This window comes from Hypanus sabinus, chromosome 16, assembly GCF_030144855.1.
Source record: "Hypanus sabinus isolate sHypSab1 chromosome 16, sHypSab1.hap1, whole genome shotgun sequence".
NCBI lineage: Eukaryota > Metazoa > Chordata > Chondrichthyes > Myliobatiformes > Dasyatidae > Hypanus > Hypanus sabinus.
Window position 1 is genome coordinate 31,935,324 of NC_082721.1, and position 22,964 is coordinate 31,958,287.

General features: G+C 40.4%; 1 protein-coding gene across 1 annotated transcript in view; it reads left to right on the forward strand.

The window, feature by feature from the left end:
* The window catches only part of fbn2b (fibrillin 2b), a 274,386-nt gene that overhangs the window by 16,758 nt on the left and 234,664 nt on the right, over positions 1-22,964 (forward strand). Inside the window, exons 2-3 of the mRNA XM_059991505.1 lie at positions 19,259-19,341; positions 20,540-20,638. Of these exons, the coding sequence (XP_059847488.1) occupies positions 19,259-19,341; positions 20,540-20,638 (182 nt within the window). The remainder of the gene's footprint in view (positions 1-19,258; positions 19,342-20,539; positions 20,639-22,964) is intronic.

The window sequence follows — 22,964 nt, forward strand, 5'->3', positions numbered from 1 at the left end:
AAGAATGGGATGGAATCCCAGCAGATCAAGATGTTGAAGTCTTGGCTTGGTTAAAAATTAATAATGAAGTTACCAGAAAGGTTAACTGTTTGATGTGAAGCATCCTAATATGCTGAGGAAAGTAGAGGAGGAAATTGCAGGGGCACTGGCTATAATCTTCCAAACTTGTATGATTTAGAATAGAGCCTTGGGACCGAACGATTGTAGCACCTCATGTTCAGAAAACTGTGTCAGGAAAATTGCAACAACTATAGACCTGTCAGTTTCATCTCGGTAATAAGGAAGTTTGATAAACAATAACCAGGGATAGAGCCAATTGGATGTGTGGATTACGTGGAAAATGTCAGCAAGGATTTGTTAAAAACAATCCATGTCCAATGCACTTTTTGATAAGGTAACAGAAAAATTTGATGAGGGATATGCAATTGACATGTGTTTATTGATGTTCAAAAGGTGTTTGATGATGTTCTGCTTCATCCATTTAACATCAGGATTGAAAGTTACAGTTCTGCAGCACAAATAGAAGATTGAGTAATTAATAAAAATGGGGTACTAGTTGATTGGGGGACTGGAGGGATTTGCAGTGTATTTCCTCAAGGTGGGTACAGTGACCATGCTTTTCTTAATATAGATTTGAATGTGCAAGGCACAAGTTCCAAATTTACAGATGACACAAAAACTGGATTGTATTGCAGATGGTAGGAATTGTCTGGGTGAATAGGTGGTAGGCGCAGCTTAATGCTGAGAAATGCCATGTGTCACATTTAGGAGGAAGAATGTGAAGAGGCAATATAAGCTATAAGCACAATTCTAAAATGGGTACAAGAGCAGGGAGATATGTAATAACATGTGCATTGAAAGTTACCATGCAGTTTGAAGGTGGTTAGGGAAGGACACAGTAACCTGGATTTGATAAATGTAAACAGAGTACAGGAGCAAGGAAGTTACAGTGAACCTTTATAAAATGCTGATGTGGCCATGTGGAATGTTATGTCTGAATCTGGGTGCCTTTACATTAGGAAAGAAGAACAAGCTTTTGAAAAGTATGAATAAGGATTGATGAGAAGAACAGCGCAGTGATTTTTGTGCTGTAGAGTTTGTGCTGTTTCCCTGTGAATGCACGGGTTTTGTCCGGGTGTTTCACTTTCCTCCCACGTCAAAGATGTGTGGATTGATAGGCAACTGTAAATTGTCCTTACTGTGTGGATGAGCGGTAGTTTGTGGATAGATGATTCTATGATTCTGTTATGTCAATTATTCTACTTTGGATATATTGAGTATGCCTATAAGAAAATGGATCTTAGGGTTGTACATGGTGACGTCTATGTACTTTGATAATAAATTTACTTTGAACTTTGAAATACTTTTGAGAGTAAAATGGGATTTGAGGAGGATTACTGAAGAACACAGAAGATAGAACAGTACAGCATAGAAACAGGCCCTTCAGCCCATAATGCTGTGCTGAACCAATTAAATTAGAAATCAAACAGGCAACCAAATTAATCTCTACTGCCTACACAATGTCCAAATCCTTCCAATTTCCCCGCATTCATGTGACTATCTAAACATCTCTTAGAATTCCCTAATATATCTGCCCCTACCACCACTCCAGTCAGCACACTCCAGACACCCACTGCCCTCTTTGTAAAAAAAAACTTGTCCCTCATATCTCCTTTGAAATTACCTCCTCTCACCTTAAATGCATGCCCTCTGTTATTAGACATTTCACCCCTTGGGAAAAGATACTGTCTGTTGACTCTTATCTATCCCTCTCATAATCTTATAAGCCTCAGTCAGGTCTCCCCTCAGCCTCCACCACTAGAGAAAACAACCCAAGTTTGTCCAACCTCTTGTTATAGCACACGCCCTCTAACCCAAGCAGAAAAATAAAATTAGTTCCTCGAAGAAGCTCTTAACGTCAGCTTCCACTGTTAGCTCAATTAGTCGTGATATTAAAAAGCCTCCTTGATAGTAATTGTGTTGTTCTTCCCAATTGTCTTTTAGAAATTTCCAGGCTGCTCTTTTCCTCATTAAGATCCCGCCCGACATACCACCAAGTACAAAGATCGTGTCCTGGGGGCTGAACTACCTCCAACATAGCAAAGGTCAAATCCTGAATGTGGGCAGGATGTGAGAGGGTGCCCACTCGTCCTTCAATTTGAACATTCTCTTCCTGTAGCTCTAATTGGTTATGTACTGTGGTTTCAACATTGTGTCTAGTTTTGTTGCATGTCAATGTTTCAGAACTGTTAAACATACAGGGATTTGTAGATCAGAAGAGAGGATCTGCCTTCCTTCAATGTGATCATTAAACCTGCATCATGCTTCCTCTAGGTACTCAGCTGTAAATGAATGATTAGTATGGATTCAGTGGTTAAAAGGGCCTGTTTCCATTCCATGACACTACGAAATTATTGTAAGAAGGGGGACTTAAATGAGATGGGTAGATTGGAGAAGCCGAGTTTGTGCTCTTTGGACCAGAAGAGGTTATTGACAAGATCTTGCATCAGGACTGCAATTGAAGAGGGAAAATAACTTGAGTCCCAAACTAAAACATTGACATTTTCTTCCACATCCCCCCCCCCCCCCACCCTTCCCCAAGCAGATTCAATCAGCTGAACTTCTCCAGCAGGATGTTTGCTTCTCTGCTCCAGATTCCAGCATCTCTTTTATCTCCATTATTTCTGGAATGGTAGAATTTTTCTTACAAGGAAAGTTTGGCTGTACTGAGCCTTCATTTACTTGAGTTTAGAAAGGTTCACAATTCTGATGACAGTCTGTTTGCAGTCTGTTTATCCTAGATGTGGTTTGGGGGTAGGGGGGAGGGACAGTGGGACAAGAACTGGTGGTCTCCTTCTCAGGATGCAATATAAAACATTTAGGACTGCGATGATAAGTCTGTGGATTTATCTCCCACAGGAAATGGTGGAGGCCGGGCTGTTGAATATATTTAAGAAGAAGACAGATGGATTTCTAGGCACAAAATGTATCGGTGATTTGTAGAGAGAGCAAGAATATGCTAGCGAGATGGAATATCTGACTTGATGTTACTGAATTCAGAGTGTGTTTGAGGGATGGATAGCCCTGCCTTAGAACGTTTTATGACATTCAAAAACCAAGGGTAACTGCACTGCCAGGCTAGTTTTGGAGGTAGATTCAATTATACTATTTAAGAAGCAACTGCATAAGTATCTGAAAAGAAAGAATTTGCAGGGACTGAGGAGCAGGAGGAGGGATGGGAGCAGCCAGAATGTTCTTACTAAAACCAGTACAGATTCGATGGACCAAAAAGCACATAGAAATGGTTTGGGTGTGATCGCCCAAATAGTCTTTCAGTGCAACGAGCCAATATTTCCAAAAAAGGCCAAATAGCTAGTCTGTGTTGCAACCATTCAATAATATGTAAAAGCTATTAAGCTGTTTGTAGATTTATCTGGGTCAGATAGGGTCCGAAGTTCCCGATCTGACTGTAACTGAGGAGGCAGAAGTGGGTGAGAAGTTAAATTGAGCATGGATTATGAATGACAAATCAAACAGGGTTCCCAGTCCAGAAGATATTTGCCTATTAATATTGTGGATCAGAGGCTGTCTGTGCCTAGTTGTTAAAGCCTTGCTTGCAGTCGAGTTCTTCATATTAAAACCTATTTTCCAAGTTTGTATCTGAAAGATACCAGGCCGGTGGGGCTGGGGTTAAGGGTGAGTGGATTCAAAATACCTAATGCCACTTCCATAGAACTACCTATCAGACCAGCCAGACCCCTCATCTGGGAGGACCCCTCATGTGGTCTAGCCAGACCCTCTCTTGGAGAACTTCAGCCAAGTAGAGTCTCCATCCGCAGCATTCAGCCTAGCCCTGCCTTCATCTAGGACACTGTAGTTCTGCAAGATCCATTCCTTGTGGAGTTGTAGCTCAGCCAAAAGTTTTACCTGGTCTTAGTGATCTAAAGTTTCCATGATGCACTGCCCACCTCCTGGAATCAACTTCCTAGGATACTTATATGCATACTAACATAAGTATGAACTAGAAGAACGGATAGGTTATTTCCCCAAAGCCACCACTTTATTTAATAAGATCATATCTGATCTGATTGTAACTTCAATTTTACATTCCTATCTAATCCTATACACCTGGTTATCTTTCACCTATATGCTTATCTGGAATTTACCTTCCTAAATACAGTGGATTCCAGTTAATTGGGACACATTGAGACCAGTGCATTTTGGCCTAATTAAGCAACTGCCCCAATTAGCTGATGTTTCATGGAAATAGTTAATAAGGTATAAAAAAAAACTACTGTTTAACTGAGTAACAGATTTAACTGAGTCAAATTAGAACATTACCGACACTAATACTGTACTATAAAACTTGTGTATTAGTAGTTCCTAATAGTTATCAACAAAGAAATTAATCCAGTGTATGCTGCTGTGTTCTTTTGATTGACTGTCAGTGAACAAAACAGAACAAACTCCAAAGGATTGCCTTCTAACAAAACTTCTGATGGTTGCATCCTGCAAATTTTCATTTTCATTTTAACACTCCAGATGATTGTCAATACCTTCAAATTATTTGTAGTTTATATCTTGTTCTTTCTTTTTATAATATTTTTATTCAGAAGAAAAAAACAAGATTTACAGAGTGCAACACATAGATACATCTCAACATAACTTGTGTACATTCATATATTGTAATAAAATTGATCAAAATGTTATAGCATAACATATAAAGGTATACCACTCTGTAATCAAAAATTTAAAGATAGGTCATACATCATAAAAGGAATTTTTTATATAGTTTATATCTTGTTGAACACAGAACATAGAAATGTACAGCACATACAGGTGTTTTGGCCCACAATGTTGTGCCAACCGTGTAACCTACTCCAGAAACTGCCAGCTACTTGACGTAGTGAAATTGTTTCATTTTCACTCCCAGCTGTTTCTGGCATCTCCAAACCAGAATGCTTAAAACCACAGTGAGCAAACCAGTTCATACTGCAAACACGAGGAAATCTGCAGATGCTGGAAATTCAAACAACACACACAAAATGCTGGTGGAACACAGCAGTCCAGGCAGCTTCAATAGGAAGAAGCACTGTCGATGTTTCGGACCGAGACCCTTCGTCAGGACTAACTGAAAGAAAAGGTAGAAAGACATTTGAAAGTAGGAGGGGAAAGGGAAATCCCCAATGTTGGGGAAATCTTCTCCCAACGGGAGAAGACAGGAGGGGGTGGGGTGAAGCTAAGAGCTGGAAAGGTGATTGGCAAAAGGGATACACAGCTGGAGTAGGGAAAGGATCATGGGATGGGAGGCCTAGGGAGAAAGAAGGGAGGGGGGGGTAAGCACCAGAGGGAGATGGAGAACAGGCAGAGTGATGAGCGGAGAGAGAAGAAAAGGAGGGGGGAATAAATAAATCAGGGATGGGGTAAGAAGGGGAGGCATTAACGGAAGTTAGTGAAATCAATGTTCATGCCATCCCGTTGGAGGCTACCCAGACGGAATATAAGGTGTAGTTCCTCCAACTTGAGGGTGGCTTCATCTTGACAGTAGAGGAGGCCATGGATAGACATATCAGAATGGGAATGGGTGGTCACTGGGAGATGACGTGGAATTAAAAAGTCCCTCCTTGCACTTATCCTTGTAAGCGGAACAAGGATAACCCTGCCCTTACACTTCCTCCCTCACCACCATTCAGGGCCCCAGACAGTCCTTCCAGGTGAGGTGACACTTCAGCTGTGAGTTGGCTGGTGTGGTATACTGCGCCTGGTGCTTCCAGTGCGGCCTTTTATATATTGGTGAAACCCGATGCAGACTTGGAGACAGTTTTGCTGAACAGCTACGATCTGTCTGCCAGAGAATGCAGGATCTCCCAGTGGCCACACCAACATTTTGTGTGTGTTGCTTAAAACAGTTCATATTTATTTTGTATTGCTGCTTATTTTTCACCAATTACCAGTGGCAAAATCACTGCTGTTTGAACACAAACACATACAACTGATGTTACTTAAAAATGCTGTAGTGTCTAAAATCATGCTAACATATCACTGATATTAGCTAGAAACTGTTAACAGTTTCCTGTCCCAATTAAGTGGTATAGTGTCCCAAGTAAATGAAGGAATCCTATTTACTTTCTTGATTAGTTTTTGCTCTTTAAGAGTTGTCCCAAATAAGAGGCTGCCACTATTAACCGATGGCCCTACTAACTGGAATCCTCTGCCTATAAAAAGACTAATTCAAAATACTTATTGTGTCTGTGGTATAGGGAAGCCAGGTGACCATGAATAACACACACAAGGGACTGAGAGGTGAGTTACAACCATGATGCGATTTATTTTGCTTGTAACTCATTTACCCAGAATGTGCCCTCACATTCCGATCAGTACGTAACACACAGGGAAGCTTAACAGCAACCCGTAAAGGTCAAAATACACATGAATATCTAACATAACCCTCCCCCCTTATTTTAAAGGTATCTCCCCCTTCTCATATACAGACCTGCTACTGAACTATTAGCGTTCAATAGAATAATCATCAAATTCAACCAGCAACAAAAAAACTTTTTTTTCTAAACTAGAGAAAGAAGGTAGACTGCCTCTATTCCCAGACATAACCCTGGGGATTATTCTGCCTCATGTGCTGAGGGTTAGTCACTAAACCAGAGATTCAATCCGTCTGGAGGTCGTCTGTTCCTGTGAGGGTACCAATGATCTGGGGTTGACGCCAACATCATTTTATCTCTTGGTGATGGACTGTATCTATAGATCTTGGCTTGGGTACTACATTGTCAGTAAGGGTCACTTTAGAAACACTGATGGGAGAGCACTAGCTGTGTAATTTTAACTTAACGGAGGTTCTGTGGTTGTTTCAGAATCCTGTCCCATTTCTACAACTGGATCTGATTGGTCAGTTTGTGTTGGTTTTCAGTAGCCTCAGAGTGGACAACCATTGATCAACACACCTTCTCCAGATGTTGTGGTTACTAGTTTCCACACTGGATGACACAGGACCAAATTGTGCCACCATTGTCACAGGTATCCACTTCGTTCCAGAGATGTAGTTCTAGGCAAGTACTCTCTCTCTCCTGCTGTGAAGCTTCAGTACTTTGCTTTAGCACATCTCCCTGCTTGGGTTTTCTGTTCATTTAGCACAATCTGTTTAGTGTTTGGCGGTCTAAGCAGGTCTTAACTGGTATGAAGCTGTCTTTTCATTAGTGCAATGGCGAGAGCCTTTTTGGTGGTGGCAAGACCTGTGATATGGTATGTCAGCAAGAACTGCTAAGATGCTAGTTGAAGGATCCACTTCCCACTGAAGTCTTGAGGGTTTGCTTCATTGTTTACACAAGTTATTCAGTAAGATATTAGTGACTGGATGATATGCTGACTTGATGTGGTGAATACCGTTTGCTTCAATAAATCCTGACGAAGAGTCTCGGCCCAAAACATCGACAGTGCTTCTCCCTATAGATGCTGCCTGGCCTGCTGTGTTCCACCAGCATTTTGTGTATGTTGCTTGAATTTCCAGCATCTGCAGATTTCCTTGTGTTAGCTTCAATAAGTGCCTGAAAATCTTCAGAGAGGAGTTGTGGGCCATTGTCACTTACAAGCTGTTGAGTAAGTCCAGAGCAGCTAAAGATGGAACGTACTCCTCAATGTAATTTTCAGATGTAGTGCTCTTTGTGATGGCAACCTCGGGCCATTTGCCGTGTGCATTCTCTGCAGCCAAGAGCATGTGGCTTTTTGCAGGTCCTGCAAAATCTATGTGAATCCTCTGCCATGGTTCTTCAGGCCAATCCCACTGAGGAACATTTCTTACTCGCTGACAATGTGGGCATGTTTTGACCTTCTCTTCAATGGTTATATTTGAGTACAGGAGCAGGGAGGTTCTACTGCAGTTGTACAAGGCCTTGGTGAGACCGCATCTAGAATATTGTGTGCAGTTTTGGTCCCCTAATCTGAGGAAAGACATTCTTGCCATAGAGGGAGTACAGAGAAGGTTCACCAGATTGATTCCTGGGATGGCAGGACTTTCATATGAAGAAAGACTGGATCGACTAGGCTTATACTCACTGGAATTTAGAAGATTGAGGGGGGATATTATTGAAACGTATAAAATTCTAAAGGGGTTGGACAGGCTAGATGCAGGAAGATTGTTTCCAATGTTGGGGAAGTCCAGAACAAGGGGTCACAGTTTAAGGATAAAGGGGAAGCCTTTTAGGACTGAGATGAGGAAAAACTTCTTCACACAGAGAGTGGTGAATTTGCGGAATTCTCTGCCACAGGAAACAGTTGAGGCCGGTTCATTGGCTATATTTAAGAGGAAGTTAGATATGGCCCTTGTGGCTAAAGAGATCAGGGGGTATGGAGAGAAAGCAGGTACAGGGTTCTGAGTTGGATGATCAGTCATGATCATATAACCATATAACAATCACAGCACGGAAACAGGCCATCTCGGCCCTCCTAGTCCGTGCCGAACTCTTAATCTCACCTAGTCCCACCTACCCGCACTCAGCCCATAACCCTCCGCTCCTTTCCTGTCCATATACCTATCCAATTTTACTTTAAATGACACAACTGAACTGGCCTCTACTACTTCTACAGGAAGCTCATTCCACACAGCTATCACTCTCTGAGTAAAGAAATACCCCCTCGTGTTTCCCTTAAACTTCTGCCCCCTAACTCTCAAATCATGTCCTCTCGTTTGAATCTCCCCTACTCTCAATGGAAACAGCCTATTCACGTCAACTCTATCTATCCCTCTCAAAATTTTAAATACCTCAATCAAATCCCCCCTCAACCTTCTACGCTCCAATGAATAGAGACCTAACGTTCAACCTTTCTCTGTAACTTAAGTGCTGAAACCCAGGTAACATCCTAGTAAATCGTCTCTGCACTCTCTCTAATTTATTGATATCTTTCCTATAATTCGGTGACCAGAACTGTACACAATATTCCAAATTTGGCTTTACGAATGCCTTGTACAATTTCAACATTACATCCCAACTTCTGTACTCAATGCTCTGATTTATAAAGGCCAACGTTCCAAAAGCCTTCTTCACCACCCTATCTACATGAGACTCCACCTTCAGGGAACTATGCACTGTTATTCCTAGATCTCTCTGTTCCACTGCATTCCTCAATGCCCTACCATTTACCCTGTATGTTCTATTTGGATTATTCCTGCCAAAATGTAGAACCGCACACTTCTCAGCATTAAACTCCATCTGCCAACGTTCAGCCCATTCTTCTAACCGGCATAAATCTCCCTGCAAGCTTTGAAAACCCACCTCATTATCCATAACACCTCCTACCTTAGTATCATCGGCATACTTACTAATCCAATTTACCACCCCATCATCCAGATCATTTATGTATATTACAAACAACATTGGGCCCAAAACAGATCCCTGAGGTACCCCGCTAGTCACCGGCCTCCATCCCGATAAACAATTATCCACCACTACTTTCAGGCATCTCCCATCTAGCCACTGTTGAATCCATTTTATTACTCCAGCATTAATACCTAACGACTGAACCTTCTTAACTAACCTTCCATGTGGAACTTTGTCAAAGGCTTTGCTGAAGTCCATATAGACTACATCCACTGCCTTGCCCTCGTCAAAATTCCTCGTAACTTCTTCAAAAAATTCAATAAGGTTTGTCAAATATGACCTTCCACGCACAAATCCATGCTGGCTACTTCTAATCAGATCCTGTCTATCCAGATAATTATAAATACTATCTCTAAGAATACCTTCCATTAATTTACCCACCACTGATGTCAAACTGACAGGTCTATAATTGCTAGGCTTACTTCTAGAACCCTTTTTAAACAATGGAACCACATGAGCAATACGCCAATCCTCCGGCACAATCCCCGTTTCTAATGACATCTGAAAGATCTCCGTCAGAGCTCCTGCTATCTCTACACAAACTTCCCTCAAGGTCCTGGGGAATATCCTGTCAGGACCCGGAGATTTATCCACTTTTAAATTTCTTAAAAGCGCCAGTACTTCCACCTCTTTAATTGTCATAGGTTCCATAACTTCTTACTTGTTTCCCACACCTTACACAATTCAATACCCTTCTCCTTAGTGAATACTGAATGGCAGTGCAGGCTCGAAGGGCCGAGTGGCCTACTCCTGCACCTATTTTCTATGTTTCTGTATGAATTCTGGCCACCAGAAGTAACTGCATGCGGTGTCTTTAATGTGCACTATGTTGAAGTGTACTGCATGGAGCTTGTCAAGCACTTGCTTTTTTACATGGTAGCCTATAGTAACCATCCTGCTTGCACTGTGAGCTCCTTCCATGGAGCCTGGTAAGGTTTCAATTCTACGGTTGGCTCTCCCTTCCATTCATGAGTTACCCTGTCCAGCACTTTAGATAAAACAGGGTCAGTACATGTGTGCTTTGAGACCTTCTCTACAGTTATCAGAGCTGTAGGTACTTCCTTGACATAAAAGATCTCTTTCGGGGATGGCTCTGGAGCTGTAACAGCTAAGGAAAGTCTGGGTAGTCCATCAGCATTCGGATGCTGCTTGGACTTCCTGTACTTTATACTGTACTGGCGTGCAGATGGTAACAGAGCCAAACATTGTATTTGACTAGCAGCCAGAGAAGGACCCTAATGCCAGCATCTGTACCAAAAATTGACATCAAGGGACGATGACCTGTCAGTACTGTAAATCGTCAACCTAAGAGAATTGGTGAAATTTCTTAACTCCAAAGACAATTGCGTGTGCTTCCCACTCAATCTGAGCATACTGGGTTTCTACCTTGCTTTGTGCCCTTGATGCAAAAACAGTTTGACTCTTTTCACCTGATGGCATGATGTGTGAGATAATTGACCCCACACCTTAGTGTGATGTGTCACAGGTCAACTGTATGGGCAATGACAGGGTGAAGTGCCTGAGTGCTTCAAATTGTAACAAATCTGTTTTGGTCTTTTTAAAAGCCTCCTCACAGTGAATTGTCCACTGCCAGTGTGTTAATTTATTTAAAAGCTCATGAAATGGTTTCAGCATGCTAGCTAGTTTAGGAATAAACTTTGCGTAGTACGTTTGTAGTCCTAAGCAAGATCTTAATTGTCTTACATGCAGTGGCGATGGAGCCTCAATGATTGTCTTCCACTCTTGGTGCCTTGTGAAGCCTTGAGTTGTCTATCACATGGCCCAAATATTCAATCGAAGGTCAAAAGAATTCACACTTATCCTTCCAGATCCTTAGTCCATATTCCTTGAGTCTTTGTCGTGTAGCTTCCAAATTTTGTAGGTGCTCACACTAATTTTCCCCAGTAACAAGTAAGTCATCCAAACAGTATTGCACCCCTGTCAATCCACTCAGGATCTGGTTCATTGCTGGCCAAAAAAATGCAGGAGCTGATGTGATGGCAAACGGAAGTCTTTGGTACCTGAACGTTCTTTTTGAGTCACTATGTGCAACAGTTCCTGAGACTCTGACTCCACATACATCTGCAAGTACACCTGACATGAGTCTGTCCTCCAGCTAATCCTGCAAAAAGGTCAACAATGAGGGGAAGAGGGTATTGCTCAGCCGTAAGAACTGGGTTAATTTTTACCTTGAAGTCTTCGCAAAGTCTTAAAGACCCATCCTTTTTTAGGACAGAACCAGTAGAATTGCCCATTTACTTACATACACTGGTTCCAATACCTTACTGTTGATCGGTTTTTCCAGTTCAGCCTCTACCTTTGACTTGAGGATGTATGGAACAGGTATAGCCTTCACTGGGTGTCGTATCTGGCTTAATGGCCAGTTTGACAGTGATTCCTTTCCTTCTGCCCAGTTCTCCATTGAATACTTCTGCATGTTTCTTCACTACTTCTGGTAGACCAGTGCTCCCACCAATCAGGCAAACTTTGTGCCAGTTGACTTTGAACTGCTCCAGACACGAGCAGCCCAGACATGCTGGAGAATTACCTTTAACAATGTACAGTGGAAGTTTCTTTCTCTGTTCGTTGATCTCCACTGTAACATGTACTACTCCCCTCACTGGGACAACCTCACCAATGTCAGTCTTTAAAGTAAACCTTGCCCCTTCTGGGGTGAGATGCTGCAATTTCTCCTTGTAAACTATCTCTGACACCAGCACCTGTGTACACCTTCATCCTCACTGATCCCATCCATCTGTGGGGTCACCCAATAGCCACCTTTGTGTCCTTAAACAGATAAAACACATGAAGGACATTCACTCTGTCCTCAGTATGTTCCATTTTTGTTTTCCCAAAAGTAATTTTTCTTTATTACAGTGTTTTTGGTTGACTGTGTCTTTTTATTTTTATAGGTGTGTGCGCTCAATATGTTCCTTTTTGTCACAGCTTCAGCAATCTAAATCCTTATTCCAACATTCTTTTGCTAAATAATTATTTTTGTCACAACAGTAACATTGATTGCCAATAGGTGTCTTATTCTTAAAAGTCAGTAGAAAATTTATGATCTTGGGAAGATGTGCTTCTTTAGCTGCCATCTCCATAGATGTACTAATCTCAGTTGCCTTCTGTAATGTTAGTTAGTCTTATGTAAGCAAATGTTTCTGAATTGCCTCACTACGCAGACCTCATCTGAGTCTATCACGTAGCGTGTCATTCAGTGGCTGCCCAAAATCTTAGTGTTCAGATTGTTGCCACAAACTGTGAAATAGACTCACCTTCCTCGTGATTCCTTTAATGAAATCTAAACCTCTCAACAATAATCAAAGGTTTATGTGAATAGTGGTCCTTTAACACTAGCTATGTTCTCATGAAGCTTATCATCAGGCTTAGCAGGTTGCATTAGACTGTGCAAATTAAAGCTTTTGCACCTATCACAGTCAGAAAAGTTGGAACACAAATATCATCTGAAATTTGATTTTCCAGTGCAAACTACTCAAATATTTCAGTATATCAACTCCATTGCTCTGTTGTTTCGTCATATAGCCCGTACTTCCATACATTGTCACCATTTTCAAACACAATCTCGTTCCAGAAAAGTTAACTAGTCTTATCACACTCTCTCTCTCTCCCTCTCTTAATTGTTTAAGTTAATTGTCCTGTTCACATTCTCTCTGCTCAAGATCTTCACTCACCACACTTCCCGCAGCATGCCATACCTTCTTTTTGCACACCCACATTATGCAGTGGTACAATGTCAGTGTTGCACATGGACTTTTCTTGCAGAATGGAGCAAAACAGTAAATATGACATGAGGACTTGTCACCTTGTCGCCATTTGTTATGTTTGTGGTACTGGGGCACTGGATGACCAATAATAACACACAAGAGAGACGGAGAAGTGAGGAACAAATATGCAGTTGTTTAGTTGGCTTGTAAGTCATCCGTACAGAATCCTCTCTTACATTACGCTCAGTACGTAACTTACAGGGAAGCTTACCAGTAACTTAAGGGTCGAAATATACATGATAACAAAATCATAACCACTTAGAAGAACAATTTTCTTACACCTTTGTGTTAAATGGGCAATCCCTTAATCTTAAATGATGACTGCTAGATTCTCAACAAGAAATATCCGCATCACATGTATCCTGTCAAGATCCCTCAGGATCTTCTATGTTACCTCTCACTTTCCCAAACCCCAGCACTTAAAAGCCAAAGCTGATCCAAACTTTTCTTTAAAGGCGACCCAACCTTTGTAGTTATTAGTCCAGTAAACCTTTCCCACGCTTCCTAACAGTATTGCTAACACAGTCACCTGAAGCTCTTGGAGAGCTGCAGTTTATAAATACAGTCAGCCCTCCTTATCCGCGGGTTCTGCATGTGCGAATTCAACCAACCGTGGATCGTGAAAACCCAGAAGTTCTCTCTCCAGCACTTGTTGCTTGAGCATGTACCGACTTTTTTTCTTTTCATTATTCCCTAAAGAATACAGTATAACTATTTACATGGCATTTACATTGTATTAGGTATTATAAGTAATCTAGAGATGACAAAGTATACGGGAGGATGTGCATAGGTTACTGCGGATTGGGAATAAAAAAAACGGAAGTTCTCTAAGTTGTAACAGGTACATCCGGTATTATTTAGTGTCAATCAAATGTTTTTCTTAGTATATAGTATATATTTTACCTTTCTATGTATATAAAACACTTAAGAAATGTATGTATTTCCATAATTAAACCTCTGCGTTTCTTAGTAATAATTGTAGCTTTCATCGGGGCAGGACTTTCACATGTTCCATTATTCTCACTTTATCTGTTATCCTTTAAAGTTGTTCTGATCGTTGACCGACTGTAGCCTAACACTTTTCCAACGACTGATGGCATTTCACCTCTTTCCGATCGCTTTGTTATTTCTACTTTATTTTCAATCGTGACTGTTTTCTGGAACAGAAACACTGGGGGCGCCGGATCTGGAGCTCTGCTGGGTCCTAAAGTCCACTGCACTGAGACAGGTTAAATAAAGTCCAGAGCTCCATCGGGTCCTAAAGTCCACTGATTGAGTATCTGCGTTTTTTGGTATCCACGGGGTTCCCGAAACCAGTTCCCTGCAGATAGGGAGGGCCGACTGTACATGGGTTTTTGAAAATCACATTGGCCCAGACGATATCATTCATCTTGACAAAAGTATGAGCTAGAGATTCTATTGTACAATGCAACTATGCTTTTGAATTTTAAATGCAAAAGGTAGAAGCTTGCTTTGCTATAATTATGAAGGTACACAATCTTGGGGAAACGGCGAGGTGTCTCAGCCTCAGGAGTCTCAGTCATCTATTCCCTGGCATGGTTTTCCTGCAAAATGCTTTTTTAAAAGTAATGGTTGCTACCATGCACACATTCCCTTTCTGGAAAAGAATCAGGCATTCTGATCCTTAATATGTTCTTCCATGCTGGAGATTATGTCATTGAGTCTGATCCTAAACCCAATGCATGCACTTTCGAGCAGTATTACTAGTGATCAGGTAAAAAGGTTCATTAGTTCAATGAATGCACTCCCTAATTCATTGCTTTGAGGCTAATTGTAATTATCAACACTCTGTTGATATAAAATACTCAGGTGTTCGCATTTCAATGATGCTCTATTTATGTTTCTAGCCATCTGGCTTGTCTTCTTCTCCTTCCCCCAGCTTTTTATTCTGGCATCTTCCTCCTTACTTTCCAGTGCTGATTAAAGGTCCAGGCCCAAAACATCGACTGTTTATTCATTTCCATAGATGCTGCCCGACTTGCTGAGTTTCTCCAGCATTGTGTGTCTGTTGCTCTGGATTTCCAGCATCTGCAGAATCTCTTGTGTTTATGTTTCTGTTCCTCAGATTTTGAGTCCTCCAAAGACTCAAAGTCTGAGTTACAATGGGGTCAATCCGTACCTTACAATGGATCAATAAAACATCAGAACTACTCACATGAGTTCTTGCAAAACGAAGCCCATGGCAATAACTCAATTTAATATGCCACTAGTGAAAATATTGAGATGAAAATTAGCACTGAGTTTACTTTAGAGATAAAGCCAATATATGTCAACATTTAAAATATTTTAACAATGTTGGAACTGAATCCAAGCTAAGAGAAACTTGGTTTGACAATGGTTCTGCAAGAAACCACAAATGTTGGAATCTGGAGCAAAAATATAAACTGCTGAAAGAGCTTAGTGTATCATGTATATTGGTCTGTTTGTCTCTTGCATTGGTCCCTTTGTCTCCTCATATGACCCTTAGGACTGTAAGACTGACATAAGATATAGGAACAGAATTAGGTCATTTGGCCTATCTAGTCTGCTTGACCATTCCATCATGGTTGATTTATTACCCCTCTCAACTTAATTCTCTCGTCTTCTCCCTGTAAACTTTGATGCCCTTACTAATCAAGAACTTAGCATCCTCCCCTTTAAATATACCTAATGGCCTGCACAGCCGTCTGTGGCAATGAATTCCACAGGTTCAGCAGCCTCTGGCTAAAGAAATTTCTCCTCATCTCAGTTCCAAAGGGATATCCTTGTATTCTGAGACTGTACCCTCTGGTCCTAGACTGCCCCCCCCCCCACCCCGCTGTTGGAGACATTCTCTTAGCATCCAATTTACCAAGGCAATTCAATATTCAATGAGATCCCTCCCTCCCTCATTCTTCTAAACTCCACAGCCCGGAGCCATCAAGCACTCATTTCTTGACCTGCTGAGTTCTTCCAGCAGTTTATTTTTTGCTTGATAATAGTTCTACTTGGTTGCCAGTATTTATGAGCTCTTGCTAAAATAGCTTATTTTATATGAGGCATAAGTCATAAATCTAATTTAGAATCACTTTCGAAGTAACAAATACAGGACACCAGTTTCTGCTCTTTCCTGATCGTACATTAATTTTCTGGTGTGAACCAATGATTATACAAGCTGATTTTATATTTCATGATACACTAGGAGATCTGCTAACCATTGCTTATGTTCTTCATGCATTTTTACTTATAGTACTGCAAGATATTGCTTCTTAGCTTTGCTCTAGTTTCATATTTTTGAGATCAAAATTCAGATTACCTTCTATTCCAAATATCTTTACATCAACTATCTCAATGCTGTTGTTTTCATATTTTTCTTTCTCCCTGCAATAAAAGACGCTATTAAACCTCAAACTTGAATCAGTACAGAATGGTTTACCTCATCCTTTCATTCCATCTTTAATGTAAGGTGAAAGCTGTCCTTTAGTTCTTGCTCTTGTTCTTTGCAGATTATTGATCATGAATTGATTTCATACAATGTAAGACATCCATATAGTAATACAAATTAAATATAACTAGAAAGTTATAAGATTGTTTGATACAGTACTGTCCTGATGTCTAGATGTGTGGATTTAAAGCAAGAGATTTCTACCAAAGATTACAATTAAAAAAAGAACATAGTATGTTTCGATCTAAAACTTGTAATTAAGAATTACGCTTGGAAAACTATCATACAACAATAAGCAATCAATTACCTATTTCTCTTGAGTTGACTGGTTATATATTTGATGTAAGCTGGAAATGGAAAATTTGAAGCAGCAATAATTTCCATAGCATCTGGCAAAGTGTTTCAAACAGTATCATAGCAGTAATGCCAAGCTGCATGGGAAGATTCTAGGAAAGAAGACCTAAACCTTGAATAAATTTGTGGGCTTTAAGGTCACTAGTGGTGAGGTATATAAGAAAACAAAAAGAATTCCAGAACCACAGACCTAAAAGCAATTGGCACCTCAGCAAACTCATGTTACAAAGCCATAATCTTTCAGGATTTACCAAAATAATATATTTTACCAGCTCAAAGCACAGCTGCGACGTTACAGTGGAACAATTGTTCCTGTAACTGCTGGATTCATGCCTAACATATATACTAAATCAGGCCTTCTTGAATCTTTGGACAATTTGCAGCTGGGTACCTTCTGCAAATTACAGATACTGCCTGATCCATTACAGGTAATACCCTCGCCACCATTGAGCATATTTGTATGGAGCATTGCCACAAGTAAGCAGTATACATTATCTAAGAATGTCCGTCCGGGCTGTGCTCTATTCTCACTACTAACGTCAGGCAGGAGGTACAAAAGCCTTAGGTCCACACCACCAGGTTTAGAAACAATTGTTATTCTACAACCGTCAGACTCCTGAACCGGCGTGGATAACTTCACTCGCCACACCTCTGAACTGATTCTACAACCTAAAGATGGACTTTTAAGTTCTCTTTACAACTCAAGCTCTCTGTATTTTTTCTTTATTTTCTCAATTTGTCTTCTTTTGTGCATTTGGTTGTTTTGTCAGCCTTTATGTATAGTTTTTCAGAAATCCTATTGTATTTCTTTATTTTCCTGTAAATGCCTGCAAGAAAATGAATTTCAGGATAGTATTTGGTAACATATATGTACTTTGAATAATAAATTTATTTTGATCTCTGAATGTTTCCTTTAGGTATTTCTCCCAGTGCATAGTTTCCAATTAATACAACAAATATTTTGAGCTAATTATCATTTCCTAGAAGAGGAATACTTGCCAGTTCTTTGCTGGAGAGGAATGCATACCAGATTTCCCTGAACATCACAGTCTAACTAAGTCTCTTTCATTTTCCATGCAGTCAGATTAACTTTCTGCTATTCCTTCATTAAATCACCTGGGTCATTCCAACATCATTAAGTGCTACCATAATGTTTTATTGTAATAAATTATGTGATGTTGATACTTGGTTGAAATGAGCTGTAGTAATTCAGCATTTATTTCGCTTACTCAAGCCAGGTAAGTAGTATGGACAGCTGGGCTTTGTCAAATAAAGGCTGATTCAGCTGTGCACCCTAATGCTCACTGAACCTGGGAATCCTTATGACCCATCAAATTGGCTGGAATTACTGACATTATAGGAATGTTCTCCATTCTTTTACCAGCAGGAGAGTGAACTAGGGGGTGGGGGGAGGTGAGATGGCAGTCTTCCTTGCATTCTCACATGACCATAGTGCTAATGTGATCAGGGCCCCAATAAGGAAATATTTCAATTTTACCTTCTGCCTGAGAAGGGAATTCTGATAAGTGAGAGCTACAAAATTCTATTTTAATGTCGACAGATGCACCTAAGTGCCACCAAGTGAAGGAACAGTAATACACCTATTAACACTGAGAACAATTCCTCCCGTTCAATATAATACCAAGTAGTTACGTTATCTTGTATGCAAACGCTGAAGTATTGGAAGGAGAGTTGAATACTGATGAATTGCTCAGGGCACATCCTATTGTACAAGTCAAGGAATGGGATTGAGTTCGATGTGATTACGACTCTATGTTCTGGAAGTGAGCTGCATGAATACTTGGGGACAAAAACTAAAGTTACCTTGTTTATGGGGTTACATGAGTGAATCTGCAGATGCTGGAAATAAATAAAAACACAAAATGCTGGCAGAACTCACCAGGCCAGACAGCATCTATGGAAGGAGGTAGTAATGACGTTTCGGGCCGAAACCCTTCATCAGGACCCTCCTGTATTAATGTATTTGCTCCGAAAGCAAATTTAGAGAGAAGATTGTACCATTACACACTTTTAACATTTCCTGTAGTTGCTTATGACAAGCAATATTCCACATCTTTGAAACAAAACAGAGATTGAACTTTTAAGAAGGGCGTGTAAAGTAAAGCTGCATTGGAAATTACATAGGTAAACCTATCCCTTCCCTTTACAAATATGGCACAGGCAGTGACAGGAAGGAGTTAAGCTGTAGCTCTGTCCCAGCCTACACCCTACCATAACAAGCAGCTATGAACAAAGGTGGAATGGTATTAGAGAAGTCCATGTAATCTTTGTATTTACTTTTCTTTCAGACCTAATGTATGCGGATCTCGATTTCACTCCTATTGCTGTCCTGGATGGAAAACATTACCTGGTGGTAACCAATGTATTGTGCGTAAGTACTGCCAACTTAGTGGAAATAGTGAGCCTCTTTATTTTATGTTCTGAAGATCATCTTCTTAGTCCTGAAGATCATCATCATCATTATGTGCCATGTTGTATGACGTGGATAATCATGACCATGATTGTTCTTGGCAAACTTTACAGAAGTGATTTGCCTTCTTCTGGGTGGTGTCTTTACAAGATGGATGACCCCAGTCATTTTCAATACTCATCAGTGATTATCTGTCTGCTGTCAGTCATTGCATAACCAGGATTTGTGATACACACCAGTTGCTCATAGGACCATCCACCACCGCTCCCACGGCTTCATGTGACCCTGATCTGGGGGCTAAGTAGGTGCTACACCTTGCCCAGGGTATCCTGCAGGCTAGTGGAGGGAGTGAGCGCCTTACACCTCATTTGGTAGAGACGTATCTCCACACCACCATCCAGTTCTGAAGATAGCCTAACAATTTCCAAATTGTGTTAAGTTTGTGTGTGTGCACACATCGGCTCTTAGCCTAGTCTGTCACAGTTGCCAACCTCTAACATTACCTTTGACACTCTGATACAACGTCCCGCAGCTGTGAGGGCAACCTCGTTGGCTCCAGCTCCAAATACTCCAAAGGCCAATATGTTTCAAGTATATTTTTTGCTAGAATTTCAGATTGTAAATATTCCTGTTTTTAACTTCTCAAATTTAGGGATTAATTTTTTTTCTTCCCTCTAGCGCTATTCTTTCATTCCACCATTAACGTTTGTTCCCTTGCCTATCCAACCGACTGAATCTCCTCTTCCTCCCATTCATTCAATCCACAACTTTAATTAGCTGAAACAGTCCAAGAAAACTATGAGTATTACCAGCCAGTGAAAAGATCAAAGGTAAATAACCACCATCCAGCAGAGCCACACACAGCAAGTCACTCTTTGATAACAGAAAAATTGTGTTAAAAATAAAATGTGTCAATCATCATGGGACTGCTTGGTATAATTTATACCACCATAATGTCAGTGTAAATCTAACCTCAGAATCAACTTAACTATTCTTTCTCTATAGGTGTAACATCACTAAGTGTGAGAGTTGCCATAAATTGGAAAAAAATATGGCTTTAGCTGAGTTAAAGGCAGCCAAAGAACAGCTAATTATTTCTTTGATTGCTTTGCACCCTACTGCCACTTTCTGAAGTGTTTATCCTTTTACTTTTGTCCAGCCATTTGTCGCAACACTTGCGGTGATGGTTTCTGCTCCAGACCAAATATGTGCACTTGCTCCAATGGGCAGCTCTCTCCAGGGTGTGGATCTGGCTCTGGTAAGTGACATTGCCTTTGCTACAGAGAATATGACAACGTACAGACACCAGCGCCCTTCATTCATTCAAATTAATGGCCTAATCTATAAAAAGATTTTACCCTGTACAGTCACATCAATCATGGACAAATCAGATGCAGTACAAATTATTTTAAGGGAGAAGAGCTCACTATATTGTCCCATTGGGCTTTCCCTACTTGGGTACAACAGGAATGGATGCAGAGTAAAGCTCGCTTACAGAGAATTGAAGTTCACTGCATTGGGTCACTGCATCTAACAGATAGGGAAAACAGGTCCTTCAATACTGAGCTCAGTTGAAATCTAGTGATTAATGTGTAATCACCATACCTAAACCATGGACTAATAAGGAAGATGAAAAATAGTCTAGGCACACTGATTTTAGGCATGTAGCTGACAATAGACTCTGTCACTCTTTGAGCTCTAATTATCAGCCTCTTGAGATACTACTGTCATTGGAGTGCCATGCTGCCACTGATGGATAGGCTGTTATAATTAGCCTTTCCTGGATATGAAATTGTGGGCAGTCTTGGTGAAGAATATACATGGACATGAATAGCTGGGAGACTGACACATGCATCAATTATCCATTTGCTATAAAGCATTGGAATATTCCAATTTCATCCTCCCAGGAACTAGATCAAATTCTAACTGTACTCAAGAGAGTTATGCAGGACATTATCGTATCACTGGCTGCCAGAGCCTTGGTCACTGATTTTTTTGTTTGGTAATCACTTGTTCTCACTGGAAAATGCTTATAAGAATCATACTGAGAAACCATTTATAATTTTTATTCTGAAGTTATGTTTAGCCCTTCTCTGCACTTAAAAATTTCACCTACAGGGCGATGATGAATGAAGTTAGTACCGTTTGTTAGTTATCCTCTGAAGAAAAGTACTCATGCATGCAAGTTTGGTAATCCTTGAGTTTCGCTCAGAATTCAATTTTCGAAGTAAGTGTTGGCATGCACTCAGTGCATTGATGAATGTTAGTCTAGAACTTTGTATTCAAGTCTACAATGAGTATTAAGCAACAGGCACAAAGTGCTGGAGGAAATCAGCAAGTTAGGCAGCATCTATAGAGGAAAAATAAACAGTCAACATTCTTGGCCAAGATCCTTCATCAGGACTGAAGAAGGAGGAATGTAATTGGAAAGAACTGTCCCTTTCTTCCATATTCCACTATTCTCTCCTATCAGTTTCCTCCTTCTTCAGCCCTTTACCTCTTCAAGGTATCCCCTCCCAGCTTCTTAATTCATCACCCTCCCCGATCACCTACCTTCCCTCTCATCTGGTCTCACCTATCACCTACCAGCTTGCACTACTTCTCTGCCCCTCACCTCCTTATTCTGGCTTCTGCCCCCTTCCTTTCTGGTCCTGATTGTTGTGTATTTAATATTTCAGTAATATTTGAATAAGATATATTGTCTGGTTAACCATTCTTTGTTTAATTAATTCATTACGGGTTACTGACATACATCATTACACCACATAAGTGCACAACTCACTAAAGTAAAACCGTTTATCCCTGGATCCATGTTTCATGTTTGTTTAGTTTTTGTAGTTTCAAAACATAAAAGTAACAAGTAAGTTTTTAAACAAACCTGAGATGACTAACTTCCTGTTGAAGCATTGCACATTATTTCTTAGCAAATGGGGAGAGAGAGAGAGAGAGAGACATTTGAGTTAGAAAAATGCACAGAACATTTTTTTCTTTGGAAATGCAGCAAGACGTTCAAGTTAAAAAAAGGCAGAGGATGGAGGAAATTCACGGGTTCATAAATAAAGAGTATCAGGTAATAATAGTTATAAAAAAGCAGAAATGGCTGCCTACATGAGAAAGATATGTGCATTCAATTGCACAAGGTGTAACTGAATATTGTGTACTGAGCAAATTGAGCAGTATTTTAAAGCAAATGAAATAGCCAATGAAAAGTGTATGCCATTTTTGCTTAGTGCATTGGGTGAAAAGGCATACAGTTTATTTAGAAGTTTAACTGCTCTGACCAAACCAGCCAAAATAAGCTTTGCTGATATCATGGAAGTAATGAAGAAACATTTAGAACCAAAATTATTGTTGTTTGCCCAATGTTTTAGATTTCATAAGCAGATTCAAAAAGCAGGGAAGTCAATTTCAGCATACATCATTAAATTGAAGAAATGGTGTGAGTATTGCCAGTTCAATTATGCCCTGAGAGATCATTACATTTGTGGAATCTTCAAAACATTCAAAAACAGCTCCTAACTGAAGCACAGCTTACATTTAAAAGAACAATGGAAACAGCAGACAGAGACGCAATTGATTTGCAG